This window comes from Dreissena polymorpha, chromosome 2, assembly GCF_020536995.1.
Source record: "Dreissena polymorpha isolate Duluth1 chromosome 2, UMN_Dpol_1.0, whole genome shotgun sequence".
In the NCBI taxonomy this organism is placed as follows: Eukaryota; Metazoa; Mollusca; class Bivalvia; order Myida; family Dreissenidae; genus Dreissena; species Dreissena polymorpha.
Window position 1 is genome coordinate 17,497,035 of NC_068356.1, and position 27,003 is coordinate 17,524,037.

Below are 27,003 nucleotides of genomic sequence, written 5' to 3' on the forward strand. Positions count from 1 at the left end.
TGCACGGACTGACAGACAGACGCACACACACACACTCAAGGACAGACGAATCGGCGACTATATGCTCCCCCCAAAATAAATTTTGGGGGAGCATAATGAACCAACTTTAGGCGAATTGTAAGTTAAACAATAGTTATGCATATATCTGTTGGTTGATTGCTCATGTTGTAAAACAACAGAACACAATCCACACATGTCACCCGGCTGTGAGTTGACAATACATCCTCTATGCTACCCGCTTACAAAATAGGTCTGTAAATGAGTTAGTGTATACATTGTCATGTTTGGTTATTAACTACTGAACACAACGTTAAATGAATTTGGTTTTTCAGAATGTATTATCATAAGGATGACAAGACTACCAACACCAATAGGGGCTCTTATCTAATCTCGAGGTATGATGTGAAGTTATCAACGTTTTAATCTTCCTCCCTTTTGTTAATTTAAGATAGTGTTAATGTAAATGTTTCACTGGTTCAATACTGTTTGACATTATCTGATGACACATGGACAATTTCTTAAATAGAGAATGTCAATTTAAAACTAATTGTACCCCAAATTAGTGGATATAAATAGGTAAGCATTTTATTTTCATACAAGAAATCTATTTATACTTTCATACAAAAAAGTATTAGTTAATAAATTAAACAACTTGATAAATGTATCATTCTGTTTCCGCACGTCCTTTTCCACATTAGATTATTGACTAATACAGAAATAAGAAGTTTTCCGTCATCATAACTTCTAAAACAATCAAAACAGGTTTTGCATACTACTTATAAATAAAGTGAAATGAAGATTAACAGTAAATGTTCAAGCAACATGCATGTGTATTCTAATTAAACAGTGCATACACATTTTATAAATATAAAAATACTTGTTTGCAAGGCATTGGGCAAATATTTGTATTTATGATCAAAATTTGATGCTTTTGAAAGCTTCTTATGTTTTAAATAATGTCATAAATGAACTACAATAGTCTCAAATATAAAAGTTAAGAAGAACGCTTGTTATTTCACGAGTGATCATAGAAAATATATTTTCATGAGTTTCTTTTATGCCCTTTTTCAAGAAAATAATTAACAGCTGCTTCCCTTTTGCACCGTTGATTTACATTGTAAAAGAGATTAACTGGAGAATTTCGCTGGTATAAAAATGACTTCATTTCATGTTTTGAAATGTATTGAGGCACACTCCGAGAAAGGGTAACTTTTCAGCAAAAGGGAAGCAGCTGTTAATTATTTTCTTGAAAAAGGGGCATAAAAGAAACTCATGAAAATATATTTTCTATGATCACTGGTGAAATAACAAACGATCTTACACTGACATGAACAAATATCCTCTATAACTTCAAAATCCGGCCACTTTTGACCCTTCATTAGCCACCATATAGCCAACCTCTGACCAACATGGGTCTGTTTAACTTTTGTCATTTATTAAAGAACACTGAAAATACTTTTTCAAACAAAATTTAAAAAATCTTATTTCATGAGAAAACCTTTCAAGTGTTGAGACTGGACTTATTTATCAGACAAGGAGATTATATTAAGCAGACAAAACTGTTTCACACTAGAACCAAGGAAAAGTGAAGTGAAGAAAATTCCCTTTATATATATATATATATATATATATATATATATATATATATATATATATATATATATATATATATATATATATATATATATATATATATATATATATATAAAGGGAATTTTCATCATCTTCTAGCAATATACAAAAGCTCTCAAAGGCTGACTGCTAACATAGATCGTAAATTAACATGTCACAATATGATATGTGTACACCTTTGTAAAGACAAGCTTACACTTAACTGCATGAAGCCAAAACCGATGTGAGTCTATTTATAAACATTAAATACTGTTTGCATACATTTACATCAACAATGACGGAACTGTATGAAAGCTGAATAGTAAGTGCACAATCTAGATTTACATTTATTTTGAAATCAGTGATAGATGGTCAAATTTATGGAACATTTTCAGTGACGGTAGATTATAAATTATAGTCAATTATTTTTTCTATAGGTTAATGTTCAACAAATATTCTTGAATTTATACATTTGCACTTAAACCATACTGGTGTAAACGAAAAATCATTTGAGTATTGCACAATTTTACCTGTATACCATGTACTGGTACATGTGGTTTCGTATTACCATATAACTTGTTTTTGTCATTTGTTTGCATTCATGTGCACAATATTGTTACTGACAAATTGTTTGACCCAGTTAAGGCTTTTCATTAAATATGAACTTTTATCATTAATGCCAACAAATACTTTGTAGCACTTTATGGAAGCCGATTGAGTGACCTGATTACAGTGTTTGACCTTAATTCAGTTATTCTATGACCTTAATTCAGTTATTTTATGTATATCATTTTAAATTTTAAATTACGATATTTACTTCACCGGTAAAATTTTGATTTTGTATTAACACAAACGTTTGTTAGTCATTTTGTTTACATTAATGTGCCTAATATTATAGGAAAATTGTTTGAATCAGTCTAAACTACTTCTGAAAATAAAAATACCATCGTTTGCCAAATATAATTGTGTCTTGTTCTGTGAAAGCTGGTCATAATGCATGTGCGTAAAGTGTCGTCCCAGATTAGCCTGTGCAGTCCGCACAGGCGAATCAGGGACAACACTTTCCACCTAAACTTGATTTTCTGTAAGGAGGGACTTCCTTGAAACTAAAAATACCATAAACGCGGAAAGTGTCGTCCCTGATTCGCCTGTGCGGACTGCATGAATTAACCCCTTTTTGCCAGAGTGAGGCTGAAATGTATAAGCATGAAATTATGATCAAATCATTTTAATATTTATTGTAATATAATGACAATTTCAGGTCCATATATTTACATTTAAGATGGCCATTCTGTACAGCTGTATCGCGCGGGGGACAACAGTGCTGTGCAGCCATGGTTTGCAGGCGGGCGCGAACAACTATGAGGCAGAGGCAGTAAAGGTCCTGCCACAGATACCAGTAAGAAATGACGGGAAAACTACAATAACAATGGCCAGGTATTATATCATATTGTTTAAAATGAACTTTTTTTAAAATCAATTAACTTTTTGCCAGATAATATATACTACGATAACTGCTAAAAACTACTTGTACAGATTCACAGATAAACCTAGGTTTGTTCTTTGCCTAGTGTTAATTTCAATTAAAAAATGTGCACTCTCACAATATCAGTCAAGTTTTTTACTAAAATTGCTCAGAATTTACTTATTTTATTTTACTGCCTTTCACCAATTTGAGCAGTATTTTTTTAAGGAATAATTAACCCTTTCCATCATATGAAGCAAAGTAAAAATGGCTTTTGCAACCAGCATAAAACCAGAACAGCGTGCAAGTAATTACAGGCTGTTCAGGTTATAAGCTGTTGGCTGCTCATTAGTAACTTAGGGTTGGAAATGACGCCTTTAAAACTTGAATTTAGTAAGAAAGGTATTTTAGTTATATGTTATTTTTTAAAGGACTACAAATGCGTCAAAATATGTATCTAAGTGGTAAAGGGTTAAAGAGTTAAAGACAAAATTTTTACCTTGACTTAATTCATTTTAGCATGCTTGGTAAAAGGTCTTGTTCAATACTTTAAGGACCAATATTCAACTTGTCTTTCTTAAAGTCTCAGTCGATGTCTAGACTATATGCTTCTGTTCCATCATCTGAGATTGAAATGATTTTGCATCTTCATTCACATAATGTAAACATATTCTGTATATGCATTTCACTGCAATTAATTTGGTTATATAAGTGTTCACTCAGCATTATGTTATTTTAGAAGGCCAGCTTTTATCAAACTAAAGATTTATCAAAAATTTATGGCAGTGAGCAATTCATTGTGCTTCTAAACGTAACAAGAGCACCGCCTTGCGGGTGCAGACCGCTCATCTATTTTTCTTTTTAAAGGTGTTTCAATCACAAAGGAGGGAGGGGTGGAGTGGAGAGGGGTGTATAGGATGGGGGTGTGGTCCTTTATAACATTATCTTCCAAAAATGCAAAAAAAAAGCAAAAAAAAAAAAAAAATGTTTTTGGGGGGGGGGGGATTCTTGGGTGGGATGGTTGGACGGTATTTCAAAAATAAAATAATAAAAATAAATATTTGTGCTTTTTAAACATGTTTGAAAAAAGCAAGAGATGTGTTTGTCAGAAACACAATGCCCCCTATTGCGCCGCTTTGAAAAAAAAAATGTTTTTTTTTACCTTTGACCTTGAAGGATGACCTTGACCTTGAACTTCCATAACTCAAAATGTGCAGCTTTATGAGAACGCCACTTTGAAATATTACTTTTTGACCTTTGACCTTGAAGGATGACCTTGACCTTGAAGGATGACCTTGACCTTGAACTTCCACCACTCAAAATGTGCAGCTTCATGAGAACGCCGCTTTGAAATTTTCTAATTTATTTTTTAACCTTGAAGGATGACCTTGACCTTGACCTTCCACGGCTCAAAATGTGCAGCTTCATGAGATACACATGCATGCCAAATATCAATATCTTCAATATTTTTTTTTTTTATGGCCAATTTTAAAGTTTTCGGAATGACAAATGCCATATATTTGACATTTGACCTTGAAGGATGACCTTCACCTTCACCTTTCACCACTCAAAATGTTCAGCCTCATGAGATACACATGCATGCCAAATATCAAGTTGCTTTCTTCAATATTGAAAAAGTTATCGCCAATGTTAAAGTTTTCGGACAGACAGACACCATAAATTTGACATTTACCTTGAAGGATGACCTTGACCTTGACCTTTTACCACTCAAAATGTGCAGCTCCATGAGATACACATGCATGCCAAATATCAAGTTGCTATCTTCAAAAGTGAAAAAGTTATGGCCAATGTTTAAGTTTTTTTAGGACGGACAGACTGACTGACATACTGACGGACAGTTCAACTGCTATATGCCAAACTACCAGGGGCATAAAAATAATTTTTTTGGGGTGGGGGGTATAGTGTGAGGGTGTGGTGGTCATTTATTAGATGATCTTTAATTTAAAAAAATAATGGGGGGGGGGGGGGGGTTGGGGGGGGATTTAGGGGAGGGATTCCAGGGGAGGGATTTGGGGGGGGGGGGAGCGGACGGGGGCGTGGGGGATGGTTTGGGTGGAGTCTATTGTGGTATGTCAGGAAAGAGTTGTTTTTTCAAAGTATCAATCGAATCTAATCATAGATAAAGAAGTAATGGCAATTTTAGCAAATTTTAATAATTTGACCTTGAGAGTCAAGGTCATTCAAAGGTCAAGGTAAAATTCAACTTGCCAGGTACAGTAACCTCATGATAGCATGAAAGTATTTGAAGTTTAAAAGCAATAGCCTTGATACTTTAGAAGTAAAGTGGATCTAAACACAAAATGTAACCATATATTCAAAGTTACTAGGTCAAAAAAGGGCCATAATTCCGTAAAAATGACAACCAGAGTTATGCAACTTGTCCTTTACTGTCCCCTTATGATAGTTTGCGAGTGTTCCAAGTATGAAAGCAATATCTATGATACTTAAGTGGTAAAGTGGACCAAAACACAAAACTTAACCAAATTTTCAAGTATAAAGGCCCATAATTCCGTCAAAATGCCAGTCAGAGTTACATTACTTTGCCTGCACAGTCCCCTTACGATAGTTAGTAAGTGTTGCAAGTATGAAAGCAATAGCTTTGATACTTTAGGAAAAAAGTAGACCTAAACACAAAACTTAACCAAATTTTCAATTTTCTAGGTATAAAAAGGGCACATAATTCTGTCAAAATGCCAGTCAGAGTTACATAACTTTGCCTACACAGTCCCCTTATGATAGTTAGTAAGTGTTGCAAGTATGAAAGCAATAGCTTTGATACTTAAGGAATAAAATGGACCTAAACACAAAACTTTACCAAAATTTTCAATTTTCTTAGTATAAAAGGGCACATAATTCTGTCAAAATGCAAGCCAGAGTTATCTAACTTTGCCTGCCCAGTCCCCTCATGATAGTAAGTAAGTGTACCAAGTTTGAATACAATAGCATTGATACTTTATGAGAAAAGTGGACCTAAACGCAAAACTTAACCGGATCACGCCGACGCCAAAAACAAAAATCTGTTGGTTCAATATTACATGCCAGGTGCAAATTGCCTCAATTTGATAAAACATTTTAGACAACTGTAAAGGGCTTAGGAGAATATAGAAGAATCATGAATACAAACATTTAATATTCAAGAATACCTTGACATTGAGAATGCATAATTGGCTAAAGCAGTCTGCACATGGTCTCAATACTAAACCCTTTGAGGCAAGTTGCATGAAAATCCCTCAAATTGTAAAGGGGATATTGCACATACATGAACAAATGAACACACAAATGGAGGCTCAAATATTTTACCTTCATATGTGACCTTGACCAGGAGCTGGCATAGAGACTGAATCTTCTGCATATTGTATCAAGGTTCTTAACGTTTTTGTCAAGATACATGAAGGTTGCAGTGATGTAGTCGATATGGTGTCCGTCTAGCTATCAGGAGGTCACAGGTTCAATCCCCACTGTGGGAGCTTTCTTCAGATTTCCCCTATAGACACCAAGTACTGGTTCTAGTCCCAAGAAAAGGACTCGAGAGCGTTTCAAATAAGCCTTGGTCTTTCTATGCAATCGAGCTAAAATAAATAGGTTTAAACTAAAATTAGTTACATAAAAATCCTTCCAAAGGGATGTATGATATGGGGCAAACACAAATGATTCAGACAGACATAGTAAACGAGGATAAAATATATTCTCATTACACCCTTGCCACTTTGCTGGGATTAAAAAATATCTACAATTGTCATGAAATTTCTAAAATTTTATTTATCAACATATTAACATATCAGTATGATATTTGTCATAACATCACACACACACACACCATCCAAACATAATGTGAAAATTTATGGTATACATAAATATTTCCAAACATTCATTGTTCAAGAAATTTTTATTTTAAATACTATCAAATCTGCACAATTAAACAGGAAGAAACATTGTCCACTGTGTGGTACACATCATGAACACACATAAACAACAGTTTCAAACATGGTTAAACAAATACTTATTTACCTCCCTTACAACATTACATAGTAAAGATTGGTTAAAATAATAATCATACTGGATTATTATTGAAAGCCAGACCAGCAAGCTGATATATCAGAAATGTTTATAAAAGAGGTCATTGACATAGATGAAATATATACAAACCAACCTCTGGTTTGTCTTGAGGCATTCTGTTCATACACCATTGTAATAGTTATTAAGATCAGACCTGGACACCTTTTGGCTGGATTTAATTTTTCTCTTTTTAAATCATATTGTTTGTGTGTATTGGATCAGTTACCTAAGGTATTGTATCACATATTGGTTTAGTTAATTAATTTATTGATTAATGTTTAAAGCTTATCCAAACTTAATAAATGCCTTTCAAAAATGGGTAAATATCCACACATTTTTGTTTGATTGAAACATTTTTTTTGTGTAAAGCTGTACAAGAAGCCGAATTAAGTTGTGTCTGTCAAAAATTAAATTCATCATAATGTCATAACTATGAGTAACTGCTCCTACATGGCTGCCTGAGGTACTTGCCATTTTGAGCTTTCTTATGCCTGCCTACATGGCTCCCTGTGGTACTTGCCATAATGAGCTTACTCAGGCCTGCTTACATGGCTCCCTGGGCTACTTGCCATTTTGAGCTTTCTTATGCCTGCCTACATGGCTTCCTGTGGTACTTGCCATTCTGAGCTAACTCAGGCCTGCTTATATGGCTCCCTGTGGTACTTGCAATTCTGAGCTTTCTCAGGCCTGCCTACATGGCTCCCTGTGGTACTTGCCATTCTGAGCTTACTCAGGCCTGCCTACATGGCTCCGTGTGGTACTTGCAATTCTGAGCTTACTCAGGCCTGCCTACATGTCTCCCTGTGGTACTTGCCATTCTGAGCTTACTCAGGCCTGCCTACATGGCTCCCTGTGGTACTTGCCATTCTGAGCTTTCTCAGGCCTGCCTACATGACTCCCTGTGATACTTGTCATTCTGAGCTTTCTCAGGCCTGCCTACATGGCTCCATGTGGTACTTGCCATTCTGAGCTGTCTCAGGCCTTCCTACATGGCTCTCTTTGGTACTTGCTATTCTGAATTTTCCCAAGCCTCAACACTTTGACAAGGAAATGGAACTAAGTCATTTTGAACATCATGAGTTTGACTTAATATTTCTGATGTTGTGTTCAGCCACTTATTTTTTGAGACTGTAAGGACTGTGAATATTACTGAGAGAAATGATTATACTAACAGCAGGTGTTTTTACATCAGGCATTTCCCTTTCTACTATTATTTTGACAGCAGATGTTTGTGAAACAGTTATGTCCCCTTCAACGATTATACTAACAGCAGGTGGTTGTGAAACAGTTATGTCCCCTTCTATGATACTATTTATAAGAGCTGTTTGTAAAACAATTATGTCCTGTTTTCTGTTAAAAATCATTCTTGATATTATTTATAATATTTGGAGACAATTGAAAGAAAATTGTGACCACTAGATGTGAACGGAGCCGATATGTTTAAATGCGAAATTTTCAACTTATCAAACGTGTTCGTTCCTAGAGCAGAAATGAGTCAATCTTCGCTAAAATAAAACTTTAAAGGCCACACATTTTTATTGAGCTTGGTCAAAATTTAATGATAACTGTTGAAAACAAAAGTACTGATATGGTTCCAAAATTTGATTTTGAGATAAATCAAGGGCCAATAACTATTGTTGGACTAATTGGCCAACATGCTATGTTCAGTAACATTTTGATAAGATTGGTGAATGAAAACTGCTGGACCGATATAAGCACAACCATATAAAGTAACATCACTGCTTGCACAACTAGTATGGCATCATTTCTCAATTCTATGTCCTGGTTCTGCTGCAAGTTCGAATGCATAGTGGACAATGGCATAGCTATGTCCTGTTTCGGCTGCAAGTTCAATTGTATAGTGAAGAATGGCATTATATTCATGTCCTGTTTCAGCTGCAAGTTTAATTGTATTGTGGAGGATGGCATCATATTCATGTTCTGTTTAAGCTGCAAGTTCAATTGTATTGTGGAAGAAGGCATCATATTCATATCCTGTTTCAACTGCAAGTTCATTTGTATAGTGGAGAATGGCATCATATTCATGTCCTTTTTAGCTGCAAGTTCAATTGTATTGTGGAGGATGGCATCATATTCATATCCTGTTTCAGCTGCAAGTTTATTTGTATAGTGGAGAATGGCATCATATTCATGTCCTTTTCAGCTGCAAGTTCCAATGTATTGTGGAGAATGGCATCGTATTCATGTCCTGTTTCAGTTGCAAGTTCCATTGTATTGTGGAGAATGGCATCAAATTCATGTCCTGTTTCAGCTTCAAGTTCCATTGCAGAGTGGAGAATGACATCTTATTCATGCCCTGTGTCAACTGCAAGTTCCATAGCATAGTGGAAAATGACATCTTATTCATGTCCTGTTTTAGCTGCAACATTGCATAGTGGAGAATGGCATCTGATTCATGTCCTGTTTCAACTGCAAGTTCTATTGTATTGTGGAAAATGGCATCATATTCATATCTCTTTTCAGCTGCAAGTTGAATTGTACAGTGGACAAGTGCATCATATTCATGTCCTGTTTCAGCTGCAAGTTCCATTGTATTGTGAAGAATGGCATCATATTTGTTTCCTGTTTCAGCTGCAAGTTGCATTGCATAGTGGAGAATTGCCTCATATTCATGTCCTGTTTCAGCTTCAAGTTCCATTGCATAGTGGAGAATGGCGTCATTTTCATGTGTGCAGCTAAGCCAGACTTCAAGACACAACCTTGCTTTGCCTTTCTAACAGAGGTAATATTGGGAGGGACTGAAGCCAAATAAGTATTAACTCCTTCACATCTATTAGTTAAGGAATTATTTCTCTCCATAGGAAATCACACACATGTATGAAACAGTTTGAATGCCAAAACACGCAATATTCAAGTCCAATGAATAGATACAATTGAAGATTTGTGTAAGTGAATAGAATTGAACTTTGTTCTTAATTGTTCATTATATACCAAATATATTGGGAATTTACTACTTAGTATCTAATACTGATGATATCATACATTGGAAATATTATTTGGGTCATTTTTATACAGTCAAAACTGACCTAACAGCCACCTAAGAATAACGGTCACCTGCAGACAACTGTCAGTCAAGATTCCCCACGACGAAAATCACTCTTAATTACACTTGAGAATAACGGTCACCTGTCCATAGCGGCCAACGGCTACTATATTCCACTCCGAAATTGATATTTAAACTGAAAACAATGGTCACGCGTCAGTCGTCTCGAGTCGCGACAATTAAAAACAAAGCACATCATTTGTCCGTCTATTTTGCGGGTAAAGCTTCTGATAGCGGTAATTGCCTTTGATATTATACAAGAAGCACGCTTAAACAAATAACAGGGTGTTGAGAAGGTTTGTTTTCCGGGGATAATTATGGGTATGTTCAAAAGAAAATATGTTAGAGTTTGTGATACGTTTAAAGTAATTATCGCTTATTTAATGATCGCTTATTAGTTCACTGTACTTACAACCTTGAGTATGGATTTGAAAATAACATTTTTGGATCATTCTTTAAAGGAGCTTTCTAGCGTACACAACACTTTTAAAATCAATCCGAATAATACATCACAGAATAACAATGAGTGGTAAAGAAGTATTCTTTGCGAACCGGGTCAATTGTTCTAGTATTCAAAAGAAAATAAGCAAGTTTTTAGCATGGAGTGAATTGTTTTGATTGTTGCGCATGAGAATGGTTGTGTATGTTTTGAAGTTTTTCTTGCGTGACAAGTTATCTTGATTTTTGTGCATGATGTTCTGTGTTTTTAGAATGAATGAATGAATGTTTGTATTTTGCACGAGTTTGTTGAATGAAAATGCTGTTTGTGTGATGTTTGCGTACAAATAACTTTGAACAACATTTTTGCGTCTTTTTCTTTGAATGAGAACGGTACACTTACACCGTACTATCGGTTTATGACAGCAAATCCGCTGTTTAGACTTGTTCGGACGTGAGGTCAATTGCAAATAAAAAGCTTTATTTACTGAATTAATGAGATGCACGAGTAAACAATTATACTAGCGTTGATAAAGTCATTGATTTAGTTTAACAATATGAAATTAAATCAATCTATAACATATTATTCTGTATTATTCAATGTAAGTTAATTCTGTTATTATGCTTAATTATCAGCAAGGAGCCTTTGTTTTACACTGTATGCAAATGACTGGGTGGGGTAACGGCGTAGCAATACTACCAATTGACCAACCATCTTAAAATTGTGATCCGAAAACAATGGTCACCTTTGGACAACGAGCACTTTGGTCATTTCCCTTGACTGACTGCTGTTCTCAGGTTTGACTGTATAAAGATTATGTACATAATATTATTCTCAGCTGATTACCGAAAATGTTGTGAGAATCGATAATAGTGTGTCTGAGATATATAAATACAATTCTAATCATGGTCTGTTGCAGATTAAAGACCATATTATATTTACAAGATAATTGTTTGTTGCAGATAAAAAAAAAATTATTATATTTACAAGACTATAAATTGTATTGTTTGTTGCAGATAAAAGACGAGTTTCACAGCAGAGAACTATCAGACAAAGCTGCATTTGCAAGCAACCACAGTTTTGATGCAGAATTCAACAGTACTCTAAACAAACAGATGGTATCAGAACAAACATGTCTCATGTATAACAATCATAAATTGTTTGCTAACTTTTTAAATATCAATTATAACATTTTCCTGCAGAAAATACAGAAACAGAATTCATGGTTGTATCTGTAAATGTCACAGAAAATGAAAAATAACCATGACTCATGTCAAGCAGGGGCAAAACTCGAGGACAAGTACAATTTAAATTATTTATTAAAAAACATGTGTATTAAAAGTGTCAAAATAAAATGACAAATACAATAAGGGCTTCATTGCCCTCATATTCCACTTTTGTTTCAAAACTCAACTTATGTCAAAAACAATCTGTTCATGGCAAAATTTGTTTGTTGACACAAAAGTGTGACCTTGAGCTTTGATGTTGAGGGACAGGTGATCCAATCAACACTTTGCCTCCTCATTGTGGTCATTAGTGGAAGTTAGTTTGAAAATGCATTGCAAACGTCAAAGTTACAGTCCAGACCAGACAGTGTTTTACAGTCAATTTTTACCACTAACATTCAGATAAGGGAGACAAGTTTTACATGTGACACTTCTTCTTGTGATGGTTTATGTTTGTGACTTTTCAAGCTGCTTCATAAGTAACTTTGACCTTTGACACCTTGTTGTTACCTTGACCTTTAAAGTAGTTTTATTACGTTTAAGGTGACATAAATTGGCAAAGTATATCAACACATACACAACAATAATGTCTTCGACTTCTACATAATATAAAGAAGATATCTATAAAGTTTTATGTTGGTTGGCAGCATATGGCTTTCTCATTTTAAGACACAAACACACTTAAAACAGAAATCATAATCAACACTATTGATTATGAATATTATTTGGTTGTAACATTTTTTGTGATATCAGATATTTAAGCATCATCATACATTGTTGGGCCCTAAGGAAACTATGCACAATTTAGATAATATTTAAATGTGTTGAACAAAATGTAAAAAATGTACATATTATATAATCAAACATTTAGTTTTAATACCTATTATGCAGTTAATGGTATTAAGTGGTGACAATACCCAGTACTTTGACATTATTCAGACTTCAGATTGTTCCAACAAAAATTGATGTGAGTCTTAAAACATGCTTGTACCTGTGCCAATTATTGTAATTAGACTCAGCTCTATTAAGCTGATGATTTCCATACTTCAGTCCATCAACTACAATCATGGGTAGTGTTGTTTACAATATAAAGATAAAAAAAAAAATTCATTGTTTTTGCTGTAGGTGTTTCTTTAAAACAAGAGCTTGTCACAGTAGTGCCAAATCCCCGCCGAAATGTGTTTGCTTGTATGACAACATTTGTTTTAAAGAGTAGAATGATATTTGTAATACACGGCAGCTGTGTAATCTATTTATATTTCAAGGATCAATTAGTTATATAGTGTTGGAATTATGCTGTAGATTTCTAGTTTCAAGTAAATACATTCAGTAGATTTAGAGTTATGCTCCGGACAAAAAATTACTTTTATCTTACCGGTATCTCAAGGGAGATAGTTCAAAAACTAAGGTAGATAGAGTTATTGTTCTTAGTCACTGAACTTCTCCTACTTGCTAACTGTTTATATTTCAAGTTTCAAGTAAATCCTTCAGTAGATTTAGAGTTATGCTCAGGACAAAAATTTACTTTTAACTTATCTCAAGGGAGATAATTCAAAAACTAAGGAAGATAGAGTTATGGTTCTTAGTCACTGAACTTCTTCTTCTTGCTTACTGTTTATATTTCAAGTTTCAAGTAAACCCTTCAGTAGATTTAGAGTTATGCTCCGGACAAAAATTTACTTTGAAACTAACTTATGGGAAAAAAATCAAAAACTAAGATAGATAGAGTTATGGTTCTTAGTCACTGCTCTTCTCCTACTTGCCATCTGTTTATATTTCAAGTTTCAAGTAAATCCCTTCAGTAGATTTAGAGTAATGCTCTGGACAAAAATTTACTTTAAAATAAAATAAAGGGAGATAATTAAAAAACTAGGGTAGATAGAGTTATGGTTCTTAGTCACTGCACTTCTCCTACTTGCCATCTGTTTATATTTAAAGTTTCAAGTAAATCCCTTTAGTAGTATTAGAGTTATGCTCCGGACAAAAATGTACTTTTGAAATTATATAAAAGGATAGATAATTAAAAAATAAGGTAGATAGAGTTATGATTCTTGGTCACTGCACTTCTCCTACTTGCTATCTGTTTATATTTCAAGTTTCAAGTAAATCCCTTCAGTAGATTTAGAGTTATGCGCCTGACAAAAATGTACTTTGAAATTATATAAAAGGGGAGATAATTCAACAACTAATGTAGATAGAGTTATGTTTTTGGCCACTGCACTACTGTTGCCATCTGTTAATTTTTTAAGTTTAAAGTAAATCCATTAAATAGATTTGGAGTTATACTCTGGACAAAGTTTCGGACGGACGCACAAACGGACAGACAGACGGGACCAATTACTATATCCCCTCTGAATTTTTTTTTGGCAGGGATAAAAATTTAAAGATGATGATAATGCTGATAAAGATAGTCAAGGTTTTTATACCTGTACAGATCAAATGCATTTATAACAATCAGACTATTTAACATTTACCTGCCTTTAACAGCAAGCTTTGCAACTTCCTGTGACTGGCCGCTAAACAAAGGTTAGACTGTACACAAGAACACACACAACGTTTTAATAGGATTTTCAAAGTTATCTGTACCTAGCATATATAATTTTGGGCCAACTTACAAGAACAAACCTCATTGTATTGTAGGAAAAGTTTTCAAAGCCTGGAGCTGCTGATAATCTGACGGTTCTTCAAGGTCAGGTCAAAGAGGTGCAAGGTGTCATGGCAAAGAATATAGAGTCCGTAATCGAGCGAGGCGAGCGTCTGGACGACCTCATGGACAAAACGGATGACCTGGAAGCAGCGGTATGTTAAAGGTTGATTAGAATAATTGAAGCAATTTTCTCAGCTAAAAACAATAATACCAAAAATGACCTTTTTCTAGAAAGCTGTTTATTTAAACGATCGTTACTCGAATAAAGCTGAGCAATACGCATTGCAAACAGACTAAACAATATTGCCCTTTGACAGCACTATGGCCTTTTCAATAACATAGTGCTCAAAGATGGCTGATAAGCCCTTGTGGCGTTTGGAAAAAGAGTCATTTTTAATTTAATTTTATTTTATTGTTTAAACTAAAGGAAATACTGTTATTAGGATAACACTTTTGACAAACACAGCTATATTCAATGCTTGAAATAGTTTCTAAGCAACAAAACTTGGTGTAATTATTACCATATCTTCACAGTACCAAACGCAACCACAATTTATGCACTGTTTGGTCTTCATTTAATACTTAATGTTTTGCATTATCAAACACTGCTCATAATTCCTATGCAGGCAGCCTGCTGGTTTCTTTTAATTTAGTTTAAAAATTGCATATCATGAAATACCTTATCATCATCAGGCATAATTAAAGAAGAGGTTTTGAAGAACAAGAGACTTACCTTCACAACTTACCTTCTACTATGTTTATTGTAGAGTGCCACCTTTGCACGGACAGCTGGTAAAATCAAGAAGAAATACTGGTGGAGAAACTTAAAGATGAAGATCATTATTGGGATTGTGGTCACCATAGTTCTGCTGATTATAGTGCTAGGAATTTGCTATGGTACTGGGGTGTTTAAAGGAAGCAGTGATGACAAGAAGACTACAGTTGCTCCATCCATTTCAACCATTGCAACCCCACCCTCTGGTTGACAGTTGAACAATAGACTTTTGATTCCAATTACTGAGCTGTTGAAACTGTGAAGCCTCTCAGTACCCATTTATGAGTCTGTTGAAACAGTGATTTCCCATGAAGTTTATACCATTATGTCCCCCACTGTAATGTTGACCAGTGTTGTTGTCTTGTATCATTATATTTATATTCGAATGTTTACCAATTATATTTACCAAATGTTTTACCAATCTTTAAAATACTCACACATACAACATTTATGATACTGTTCATTACAATGTTAATAAACTTGGTGTGCATTTCATATATAAAATGTGTTTGTAAATCTACCCTATTTGCCTATATTTTATTTATCTTAAAGAAAGCAGTTGATACTCCGTAAGAACTAGAAAAGTAATTGAAGATAAACAATACCCCAGGAATTGCTCATTTCAAGTTTGTGCATATCATGTTAGAACAAAAAAAATTGTTAAATTGATACCCTGCTAATTTAAACATGTTGTGATTGACGGAGGACGGGCGAAATGATGGACGGACACGCCAATTCTATTCTCCTTCACCTTTAACAATAATTGAGAAAGCGTTCAAACAGCGTGAAAATACTGATAAATAAACTTATCAAACACATGAAGCATACTGATCGAAATCAAAAGACTGGAGTATAATAAATGATACACTTTTCATAAGTATGGATCACACTATGTGTTGCACTTTTCATAAGTATGGATTACACTAAGTGTTGCACTTTCAAGAAATGTGGATCACTGTAAGTGATGCACTTTTCATAAGTCTAGAACATACAAAGTGATACACTTTTCATAGGTGTAGAGCATGCTACATGATACACTTTTTATATGACTGGAGCATACTAAGTAAGACACTTTTCATAAGTGTTGATCACACTAAGTAATGTATTTTTTCATAAGTCTAGAGCATACAAAGTGATTCACTTTTCATACACACTAAGTAATGTATTTTTTCATAAGTCTAGAGCATACAAAGTGATTCACTTTTCATAAGTCTAGAACAAACAAAGTGATACACCTTTCATAAGTTTGGATCACACTAAGTGGTGTATTTTTCATAAGTCTAGAGCATACAAAGTGAAACACCTTTCATAAGTGTGTATCACACTATGTGATGCATTTTTTATGAGTCTAGAGCAAACAGGTGTAGAGCATACTAAGTGGTGTGGTACACTATTTATAAGAATGGAGCATACAAAGTGATACACTTTTCATTTCATAAGAGTAGAGCATACTACTGTCAACACACAGTCATATGTCTACTTGCTCATATGTGGAGGGGGGTATAACAATAGAAAATTTGACATTTTAATTCGGTGAAAAGATGTAAAACAAAAGGGCCCTGACATAGAAAACATCCCCCAGAAAATCAAGCAATAGCCTAGCAAGATATTCTTAATCTGACATCTAAAAAAAGTAATCAATGGAATAAAGGATTACTGAAAGCCCTTTATAACAACGTAATTAATATAATAAAAGAAAATTCAACATCAACATACATCAATGTATTTATATATTCTTTCGAGATTAGAACGCTTTTAATGGGCATTTAGCATTTCTAATGCGTTATTTTGCCATTTACAGGCGACTTTTCACCAAAAAGAAGTACCTCGCAGTCAGCGACCTGGGGAAAATTCTTGGTAAATGTCCCAAATTCGGGACATTGCGGGTTTTTTTTTCCTCAAGCGCCGGTTTCTTATAAAGGTATTAGTATTTGTTGCAGAGCGAATAGAACGCTTTTTAATAGTTCTGAGACTGTTTTATGCGTTTTGTAAATGTTTACCGGCGACTGTTCATTCACGAAAACACTATGTCCAACACGGACAGTCTTAAACGACAAAGAACGCTTTTTAATAGTTCTTAGGCTGTTTTATGCGTTTTGTAAATGTTTACCGGTGACTGTTCATTCACGAAAACACTATGTCCAACACGGACGGTCTTAAACGACAAAGTCCAAATAAGGTCTATATCGAGTAAGTCAAGAAAATTCAACATCAAAATACATCAATGTATTTATATATTCTCTCGAGATTAGAACGCTTTTAATGGGCATTTAGCATTTCTAATGCGTTATTTTGCCATTTACAGGCGACTTTTTACCAATAAGAAGTACCTCGCAGTCAGCGACCTGGGGAAAATTCTTGGTAAATGTCCCAAATTCGGGACATTGCGGGTTTTTTTTTCCCTCAGGCGCCGGTTTCTTATAAAGATATTAGTATATGTTGCAAAGCGAATAGAACGCTTTTTAATAGTTCTTAGGCTGTTTTATGCGTTTTGTAAATGTTTACCGGCGACTGTTCATTCACGAAAACACTATGTCCAACACGGACGGTCTTAAACGACAAAGTCCAAATACGGTCTATATCGAGTAAGTCAAGAAAATTCAACATCAAAATACATCAATGTGTTTATATATTCTCTCGAGATTAGAACGCTTTTAATGGGCATTTAGCATTTCTAATGCGTTATTTTGCCATTTACAGGCGACTTTTCACCAATAAGAAGTACCTCGCAGTCGGCGACCTGGGGAAAATTCTTGGTAAATGTCCCAAATTCGGGACATTGCGGTTTTTTTTCCCCTCAGACGCCAGTTTTTTATAAAGGTATTATTATATGTTTCAAAGCGAATAGAACGCTTTTTAATAGTTGTTTTATGCGTTTTGTAAATGTTTACCGGTGACTGTTCATTCACAAAATCACTTTGTCCAACACGGATGGTCTTAAACGACAAATACCAAATACGGTCTATATCGAGTAAGTCAATAAAATGGACTTTGTTTCTAAGCGAAAAGCCCAGTTTTCCCAGAACGAGGCTCATATAGACATTCGCAAGTAACCATGAATAGTATTGAAACAAAATTTAAACCACGAGATATCTTTAAAATTAATTGATAAAACTAATAGGCATCGGCGCCCCTTCAACTTCCTGCTTCCAAAAATGTACTACTACTATGTTTAATAAAAATCTTTATTTTTTAAAGATATCCGTATCGTCTGATATAACGTGAACCTGTCATAGCTTATATGGTACACAGCAACAATTAGTTGTAACTGGCATTGCTAGCTGAACAGTAATGTGCTTTTATGTCAAAGGACTTGCAGGTTGTTGTGTTCATTCAATATCAATGAAAACATACCACGAAGCGTATGGGTGATTGTTAATGATTTTAGCCCGACATTTCGAAGAAAAAGATACTATTTTTCTCGCCGCGTTCGAGATTGGTTTGAGTATCGTTCTAGCAAAACTGGGCTTAATACATGTGCGTACATGAACTTTTCGTTGAAAGAAAGTCTCTTCTAAATACAAAACACTTCAGGCGATAAGTGTCCAATTTTATCAAAACGAGGCTCGTTTAAGTTTTTCGGTAAGCTTGTTTTTCAGGAATGGCTCGAGGGATTTTATTCAAACTTAAAACATATATTATCAATATTAAATTGACCGCATAGTCTTAGTTTTGCAACTCTTGTTTGAAATTCCTTATGTCTAGGGATTGCGTATAGAATAGTTGTGATCAATGTCAAGGTTACTGGTTCTAAATATTGAAAAATGGTTTTTGCTTGAGATCTTGAGAACGAATTGAGGTGTTGTGATGCAAGTATATATACATTGTACACACATTAATTTTTTTGCATACGAGGCACATTCGGTCTATATAGACAGTCAGTGTCACTAATATTAAATACAGTAAATAGTTTCCGCACAAGATCGATGCTTTTGTCTCATATGATAATTTTCAAATTATAAAAAGACTAAAGTACTTGATAGCTAAAAAAACTTGTAAACATACCAAGCAAATAACGTTCTTACTACCCAAACAGTTTGGTTTTGAAAAAAAGCTACATGAAGTGTTAGTAGATCAAGACAAGTCAATCGCACTGTCCTTCGAACGCGCTTGTTGATATTTTATATTTTGTTCATATTCTTCAATAATATCATTGGTTTCAAATTTAGCTACCGGTAAAGTCAATTTTAAATAGACAACACGAATAGGGAAGCATAACATGCATTATTGTAATTAACAGCATGATGAACAAATGTTAAACAATAAAATCTCATTTTAAAAGGCATGCATTGACGTTAAAGTCAATATGTTGTTGTTGTTTTTTTTAACTTATAGCTTCAATTTAATTTAAATTTGACAGAGCTGTACCGGAATATGGTGTGCTTCCTGACGGAGAATCGGAACATGTTCCAGTGGGCGGAAGTAGTTTTCCTGGAGCGCTGGTACCGCGATATCCCCGACACCACTAACGATCAGGTTCTTCTAACAAGTCAGCTTCTCTCTGGGAAAACGGGGCTCAATGCATGTGCGTAAAATGTCGTCCCGGATTAGCCTGTGCAGTCCGCACATTCTAATCAGGGAAAACACAGTCCGCCTAGACTGGATTTCCGTTTAGGAGAGACTTCCTTAAAATGAAAAATTCCATAAAAGCAAAATGTGTGCGGACTACACAGACTACTGTTACTGTTTTGAGAGTGGAAATATCCAATATTGTTTCAACAAAAGCATTGCAATACATTCGTCTCAAGTATGACATTTAACAAATCGTCTTGTTCAGGTGCGGGACATGACACGCCGAGGTCAGCTGGAGGTGGTTCTGGGTGGCTGGGTGATGCCGGACGAGGCGGTTACACACTACCAACCTGTCATCGACCAGCTTATCGAGGGACATCAGTGGGTCGAGGAAAACCTGGGCATCAAACCCATCGATGCCTGGATAAACGACCCTTTCGCGTATTCCTCCACGATGCCTTATATTTGGAAAAAGTCCGGCATTGAAAACATGGTGAATTTGCGAAATCTTCAAGCGATTCGACGCGTATGGATTTCTTGTGGCGGCCATATTGGAATTCCGATGACGTCAACGATATTCTGACCAATCTTCTGACCGTATCCGGGGTATTGAATAGGGCATGTGTGCGGTCCGGACCAGACGTATGCAAACAGTTTAATTTTCTACACATGATGACGTCATCTGAATCCGTGCCAGTGACGGACGCTAACGTCAAGGATTTCGCGGAGAAATTATACAAGGCTTATAGATTCACTTCCAGATTGTTGGCTATGATAATCTCGTGATTTTCATTGGCAAAGACGCGTGGTACGATGTGGCAAACGCCTTTCGAGACACGCATTACAATTACGGCAAACTTATGCAATATATAAACGCAAAATCGGACTTGACGATGAATATCCAGTTTGGTACGGCCAGGGACTCCTTCGATAACATTCGTAAGGTCGAGTCTAAATTACGAAAGATAAACGGACCGGAAAAAGCATTTTCAGTTTTAAGCGGTGACTTTTTTCCTTACTCAGATTTTGAAAACGACACGTGGACGGGATATTGTACAGCGCTGAATCGGCTGAAACGATTTGCGCGCAAAATTGAGCCGCTAATCCGCGCAGCCGACGTGTTCATCGTTTCAGCCTTTCACCAATGCACGAAACCCAAAACAGCCTGCGCTGAATTCTCCAAATCCTACAAAGATATCATGGGTAAGCTGCGGAACGCAAGGCGGGACGTTGGTATGTTTCAGCATCACGACGGGATCACCGGTACGTCACTTCCGTTCGTCGTCTCAGACTACGAGGAGCGGCTTACCAACGCGTACCGACAGCGCTCGGTCTCGTGCTCACGAAGAGATCTGTAAGCTCAACGACGGCACTGAAACACAGCGTCGACAAGGAGGGTTCGAGATCACTTCTCTTGTTGAACGAACTGAAATTTCAGGATGAAAATTTGAAAACCGTAGTTGCGAATCCGGTTGAGCATGCTCGCGAGGATGTTGTAAGTGTATGCATCGCTCAGGGTCATGTAGTGGTAACGGATGAAGAAGAAAACATAAAACAGTACCAGGCGCCCGAACCCACCCATCCCACACCTAATGGACTGAGTATTTTGTCGTTTTCTGTGAAAATATTACCGTATGAGGTCCGGACATTAAAAATCTCAAAGTCTGCAACAGGCCAGAGCGACGCCGTCGAATAAAGCGTTTTAATGTTTGATGAAAACAAAAGCTCCAAGAAATACATGTTAATCGATAACGAATTCATTGACGTACAGTTTGACGCTAGGTCGGGCAACCTAGATAGAATTAACGACAAGAAGACTGGCAAATATACGGTGGTGAGATCCAAGTTCTATAAATACAACCCGGGAAAGAGCGGCGCCTACTTGTCAGGCCAAAGAGATCAACGTTCTGTACTATACAAGGCCAAAGATCAAGGTCACCAGTGGAAAGGTTTTCTCGAAAGTCTGTTTTACCTACAGATCCGGATTTTCTTAGAAATTCACCATTTACAACGTGGATGACGTCAAGGCGACGTCGGTGTTCATCACGAACGAAATCGACTTGAACATATCGAGCCGTCGCTGGTGAATACCGAAATCATCATTCGCCTGCAGACGGACGTAGATAACGGAGACCTCTTCTTCACCAACCAGAACGGATTCACGTTGATGGACAGGCGAAATAACCGATAGCGTCCGATAGAAACCAACTACTATCCCATGACAACGATGGCGATTCTAGAGGACAAGGGCAAGAGGGTAACTCTGCATTCCGCGCAGCCACATGGAGTTGCCGCCCTTGACGACGGCTGGCTCGAGGTGATGCTCGACAGGAACGTGTTCAGGGACGACCGGAAGGGTCTGGGGCAGGGGGTCACCGATCGCGTGCTCACGCGGACCGAGTTCGCCATACAGGTAATTATATTCGGGGTCGTGTTTCAGAAACATTTTGTTTTCTTCTTTTATTTCTCATTTATTGTACCATGTTTGAAATTTACATTACATGTCATTTTTGCATACAAACCATTGGTATTATAACGTCTTATAAAAGTTATATCTTATCCCAAAGTTTTAAAGTTGTCGGTTTGCTTAAACAGACCACATGTTCACATATTGTTTGACGTAGGGTTCACTACTTATCAACTCAATTGTAACTACTTTTTTACAAAATGCTTTTGGATCATAAATCTTAGGAAGTGTTCAAAGTAGCTCATTATTTTAATCGGATAATGAATAAAAATGTATATAAATGCTCATTATGTTTGCCCGATAAATACATATGTTAACATTGGAAATATATATCGTTTTAAAACATGTACACTGTATGTAAATTTCTGGGAAATGCCGTGCATAGGCCATATTTTTAAGTATTAACTTGCAATGTTTCTGGAATACCTTCGGGGCCTGTATTCACATTTCAATTTTAAGACACACGAACAAGCTACATTCTTGACATTGTTTTGTTATTTTAATGTTTTTATATTTAGTCTTAGTTGGCATGTAATTCCCTCTATTACGAACCACGGTTTAACTGCCTTTTATTTATAAAGACACCAACAGTGTAATGCACATGTCATGTTAATAACGGTTTAACTGCCTTTTATTTATAAAGACACCAACAGTGTAATGCATATGTCATGGTAATAACGGTTTAACTGCCTTATATTTATAAAGACACCAACAGTGTAATGCCTTTCATGTTAATAATCACGGCGCAAATCTGTTTGTAAATACAATATGAGTCTCGCTCTGGGAATACGGGGGCACATGCCCAAGTATTCCCAGAGCGACTATACATGCAGTAGCGTTTTATTTCGCTGCATTCGTCCGGTTAATAAATCACGTACGTTTTACAGGTGGAGTACAAGGAGGTTACGGGTCCCGTCGTAGAGCCGCGTTTTACACACGCCACGCTGAATAGCCTGGTCGTCAACGAGCATCTTCAAAACAAGCTGATGCCTTCTCCATAGAACACCGGGCCGAAGAATTCACCCGGAAGTTACAGCTATTTCAATTGAAATATTTTCCGTGTGATCACACGGTTGCGGGACTTACACAATTAGTTTCGAACGCTCTCGAATAACGGCATACGAGCCTCGTTCTTCACCGGAAGTCGCCGCATTGCGCATTTCCGGCGGGAAAGGTGCTATGTTCGATCTCGAATGATAAAGTATAACTCTTGGATTTTATACGTGCCTTAGGTGTGAACAAGACAGTATTTAACGTGACTGAGACTTCGCTTTCGCACTTACATCACGTAAAGTCGTTGACGTTTAATGAAGATATATCTCCCAATTATTGGAAGCTCAGAAGTTTTGTTGATAAAATAAAAACCGAAGAAATAGTAGTGTTTATATAACATTGCGCCTCGTTCTAGGAAAACTGGGCTAAATGCATCTGCGTTAAGTGTCGTCCAAGATTAGCATGTGCAGTCCGCACTGGATAATCAGGGATGACACTTTCCACTGTTACGGTAATTTTTGTTTAAAAGAAGTCTCTTCTTAGCGCAAATCCAGTTAAGGCATAGTCTAATCTGGGACGAGACTTTACGCACATTAATTCAGGTCCTGTTTTCCCAGAACGAGGCTTCCTTATTGACGTGTTCATTGCTTGCATTAGTAAAACTATTATATAGTGTTATTTATGTAGAAATTCAATTTTATAATAATGTGATTGTGATTTGAACAATCCGATCAACTATACATTGCATTCACAAAACATGTTTATTTTGTAAATTGTTTTACTATACTGTATACATATTGTTATTGCCGGAAAATACAAATTTACAATAAATATTTTGTTTAAATCCTGCTGTTTGTGGTCCGAACTGCGAAGGGAAACAGTTTAAAGATGCTATTTTTAACCCATTAATGCCTAGCGTCTAGAATATAGGCATTGGCAAACAGCGTAGACCCAGATGGGACGCCGCATGATGCGGCGTCTCATCTGGGTCTGCGCTGTTTGCTTAAAGGAATTTCTGTAAGAAATATTCTAAATATAGAAATAAATATACTTGACATCCCTAATTTTGGAAATAAATTGATCCAATTTAGAAGGATGGGAGAGTCCACAAGGCATAAATGGGTTAATATAAATCACGCGCCTATTTGATTCGTTCAGCTGTAAATAAACGGCTCATGTAAAGAAAGAGGATGAATCGCATCAAAATATCTGACTGGACGTCAAAAATACTGTGGCTAATGTATAATACAATTGAACAAATACATAATTATATTAATGCTGTGTTTAATATTTTATTGTGAAAAATAATCACCATAAAATGCATGAACATGTAAATATATTTTCAAATAAATATTTGATATAACATGGACGAAAAATATTTGACAAGTACCGTAATATATTCACATATACATGTATACACATCAACATAGTTAAAATGTATATTAACATAAATTACCATTTTGAACAATCAATTTTAGAAACAATTAAACACACCATGAACAATGTGTACATGTATATCAATACATTATTATAAAAGCAACGTTCTGTGAAAACTGGGCTTAATGCATGTACGTTAAGTTTCGTCCCAGACTAGCCTGTGCAGTTTGCATAGGCTAATGAGGGGCTAGACTTTTTAAATAAACTGGATTTGCATTAAGAAGAAAATTTATTCGAACAAAAACTAGGAGACAGTGTCAGTATCATGTTGCAACATCTTTAAGAGACCATGACGGTACTAATTCATTAGCATCGTCAAGAGACAGTGTCAGTACAAATACAGTAACATACACAAGAGACAGTATCATTAATAATGTAGTAACGAATATAGTTATTGATGTATATAAGATGATGGTATTAACATAATAATAAATTTGTTAACTCTTATGCAATACCTGGCGTTGACATGTACTTAAAACAAATTAGACTTTTCCAATTAATATATTTCTTTTATATACGGTTAACGTTCAGTCTATTTCGGTCTTGTTTATATGTGAGAACATATTGGGCTACAATCGTCTATTAATTTTACCTACATGCTCCAATCTTCCTTTGGCTATACATATTTACATTGGTTGAATTTGTCGTCATATCCTATATACCTACTGTATAATTATCTTATTTTTTCTTTATATTTGTTTTATGAACATAGCATAATTATAAGTATAGCGCTACCATTCAGGTTTCAAAATTTAACAGCGAGTTTAAAATATTTTGTTAGAAATAGCCGTATTTCTAATCTACCAAGAAACGGTAAATCTAACGCTGTTTTATTTGATCCGATTTCATTGTTTGATTTTTCATAAGCGATCAAATATTTGTATAACAATTGTCTCCGTCAGGAGTGTTATTGCGTGTTAAAATTAGATGCTAACATTCTATTGTCAATGTACGGCACGTTTTGTTAAACAATTTCATTCTAACAAACTGTTTACAAGTCCCATCAATGCTAAGTATTATTTATTGAACAAGCTCAGACAAGTGTAAGTGTAGCTAATATTTAATGAAATGAAGCCACGATTCAATTATACATGCAGATTCAAAAATTACGGCTATACTAGTATTGTAATTAATGTACACATATGGTCAATGTGTATGTGTACGCTTATATAGCAACGTCGAAAAGTTCTGAATTCAGATTGGGTTCAATGCAGTCATTTGCAAACTTTGATACGTGATTTATTTAACCCTTAGAGTGCTGGAACCGAATTTTTAAGGCCTTTGCAAACAGTTTCATCAAACTGTTTGCTATTCTGATAGTATTCTTTGAAAAAAAATCGAAGAAAATGCTAATTTTATGCCACGTGTACAGTTTACGGACAATGATATTTTCCTCCTTCCTTTTTAAGAACAACGGTAATCGATGTACTGCTAGTGATGCATCGTTCTTAATACAGGACAGGTATACCCGTTCGGTAAAAAGTATATTCGCTTAAAAATCGTGCCTAAATATGTTTACAACCACGGTCCTAAGCCAACAGTTGTTATATGACAGGTATGAATTTAAACTCCCGTAAATGGAATAATGTTATCGAATTTATAGTCACATTTTCATGATTGGATTTGAAGTTAAATTAATAAAATAAGAACGAATGATATATGTTGAAACAATATGGTAATTTTAAAAACAGTTCAAATACACAATTTCGACGTCTTATAAACAGAAATATAATTTTACCAATGTCATAGTCTTGTATCACACGCGCATCATTTTGAATGAAAATTATAGAATAAACAACGTCAAAAACTAGTTTCAAAACTGTTTAAGTATAGTGTGCGTTGTATTACATTCAACAAAAATTAATCTGCAATATCTAGGCGTGTTTGCATTAAGCTATTTTCGCTTAAACCCATTAATGCCTAGTGTCTAGAAAAAAGGCCTTGGCAAACAGCGTAGACCCAGATGAGACGTCTCATCAGGGTCTGCGCTGATTGCTTAAAGGAATTTCTGTGAGAAATATTCTAAATATAGAAATAAATATACTAGACGTCCCTAATTTTGGAAATAAATTGGTCCAATTTAGAAGGATGGGAGAGTCCACTGGGCATGAATGGGTTAACGCGTGTTTCAATGCGGACGTTTACTTACATGTGCGGAGAATGTTTCAACTGAAATGTTGCACATTATAAGTATGTGGAAAGGTTATCTTGTATCAGCAGTTTTGGTTTAGAATTGTTTCAGTCGACCCCTCATTTTTAAGTAAGTAAGTTGTTTTATTTACGTGACATG

The 27,003-nt window shown here is 35.5% G+C and overlaps 1 protein-coding gene and 1 pseudogene across 3 annotated transcripts; both read left to right on the forward strand.

Moving 5' to 3' along the window:
* Positions 1-409: 409 nt before the first annotated feature.
* On the forward strand, positions 410-15,824 carry LOC127866076 (vesicle-associated membrane protein 7-like). Of its 3 annotated transcripts, none has more exons than XM_052406468.1 (6): positions 410-576; positions 2,894-3,048; positions 9,800-9,896; positions 11,673-11,774; positions 14,523-14,681; positions 15,297-15,824. In XM_052406468.1, exons 2-6 carry the CDS (start codon positions 2,894-2,896, stop codon positions 15,513-15,515), a joined length of 732 nt encoding a protein of 243 aa, XP_052262428.1. In that variant the 5' UTR covers positions 410-576; the 3' UTR covers positions 15,516-15,824. The 3 variants fall into 3 exon arrangements, with proteins under 3 accessions (XP_052262428.1, XP_052262429.1, XP_052262430.1); XM_052406469.1 differs by having other exon boundaries at positions 426-576; positions 2,873-3,048; XM_052406470.1 differs by lacking the exon at positions 410-576 and adding an exon at positions 1,815-1,933.
* A 3,854-nt stretch (positions 15,825-19,678) lies between these two features.
* LOC127869565 (alpha-mannosidase 2x-like) lies at positions 19,679-23,284 on the forward strand (annotated as a pseudogene).
* Positions 23,285-27,003: the final 3,719 nt, after the last annotated feature.